Here is a 1,406-nt window from a genome sequence, read left to right as displayed (position 1 = left end):
TCCTATAAATTGATATTCTTATTATTATTTCTTGGAAAATAAAAAATTGTCGGTATAGTCCTATTAAAATAATTTAAATGAATTTTGTGTATCAATAAAATGTTTATGGTAAACTTTTTACTTTTTAACAGCATGAAGGAAATTTTATTTAAAACTTTTAAAAAGTAAGTCTAAAGAAGAATTACGATTCTTAATTGTAAATAAAAATATCGGGATATAAAAATAATGAATCACATCAAAACATAATAAAAACACGGAATTATTTTAAACTTTTGACATACATATAATTATAATCTATAGAATCATTATAATGTTATAACGACATAATTTTAATTTATTAATAAGAGCTGTAATTCTTTTTTAAACAATTAGTTTTTAAGAGTTTTACACTGACAAAATTTTCTTTATCTATTAAAAAGTGAAATGGCTTGCCATACATATATTTATAAAAATTATTTTATTAAATAAAAAATTTCGTTATTTGAAATATTTGATGTCTCAGACGAATTTAGAGCAAAATTAACGAATTGGAAAGAGAAGCAAATAAGAGAAAAGAAAGCAAAAGAATCAAATAAAAAACCTCCATTTGTAGTTGGCATCGTTCGTCATCGTATTTATTCCCCGATATCAACAAACTCAATGACATCTGGAAGAAAGAAGAAACCAGTTACTCAAGAGCACAAAAACTCCAATGTTATAAAGAGAATTACAAGAGTTACGGAAAAGCGGCTACAAGCTAAGATAGCAAAAACTGAAATAAAACAAAAACTGCTTACAACTCTGACCAGGACAAATCCTAACCTAAAGTCGGATAACGAAATTGAAGTCAACAAATCGTTTGCTCCTTCTAATTATAAATTTAATCCGCCCGCTGAATTATCAATATTCAGAACATCTTTATGTGAAAAACCATATACAGAAAGTAACTCCTTAAAGAAAAATAATGTGTTCGCATTTGATACTTCAATGGAAGACGCTCACCAGAAATCAGCTTCTCATAATTTTGATTTTGTAGAATCGATCACGTTGAAGATATCACCAATTGAACCGGTAACTTCAGATTTCTCGCCAAAAATGCGAACAAATTCGAAATTGAATAACAACGATGAAATTCCACCTTTAGGATTCTCTGCACATATGGTAAAGATTAGAATTATTTTGTTTATTTCTTCCGTTATAATGTTTTTTATATTATCAGTTATTTATATTATCATTCATTCATTCAATGGCAACAAAAGGCTCATTGTACCTTTTGTACGTATGTCCATGGTACGCATGCAAATCATACATACGAGATCTACAATTTAACGCTGGTTTCGAATGGCAAGGGTTTTCTTGGCAATAGTACTCTTGGTAGACCATCAAGAGGAGCAACGAGTGTTTAAAAATTTTTTGATTTGCCGAGG

The 1,406-nt window shown here is 28.5% G+C and overlaps 1 protein-coding gene across 1 annotated transcript in view; it reads left to right on the top strand.

Annotated features, from left to right (window-relative positions):
* LOC108690403 (disks large-associated protein 5-like) overlaps positions 1-1,406 on the top strand; it is a 3,500-nt gene that overhangs the window by 847 nt on the left and 1,247 nt on the right. The window contains exon 2 of the mRNA XM_018197672.1: positions 503-1,140. Within this exon, the coding sequence (XP_018053161.1) occupies positions 503-1,140 (638 nt within the window). The remainder of the gene's footprint in view (positions 1-502; positions 1,141-1,406) is intronic.

This window comes from Atta colombica, unplaced genomic scaffold, assembly GCF_001594045.1.
Source record: "Atta colombica isolate Treedump-2 unplaced genomic scaffold, Acol1.0 scaffold32, whole genome shotgun sequence".
NCBI lineage: Eukaryota > Metazoa > Arthropoda > Insecta > Hymenoptera > Formicidae > Atta > Atta colombica.
Note: the sequence above shows the minus strand (reverse complement) of the source record. Positions and strands in the feature narration are given on the sequence as shown.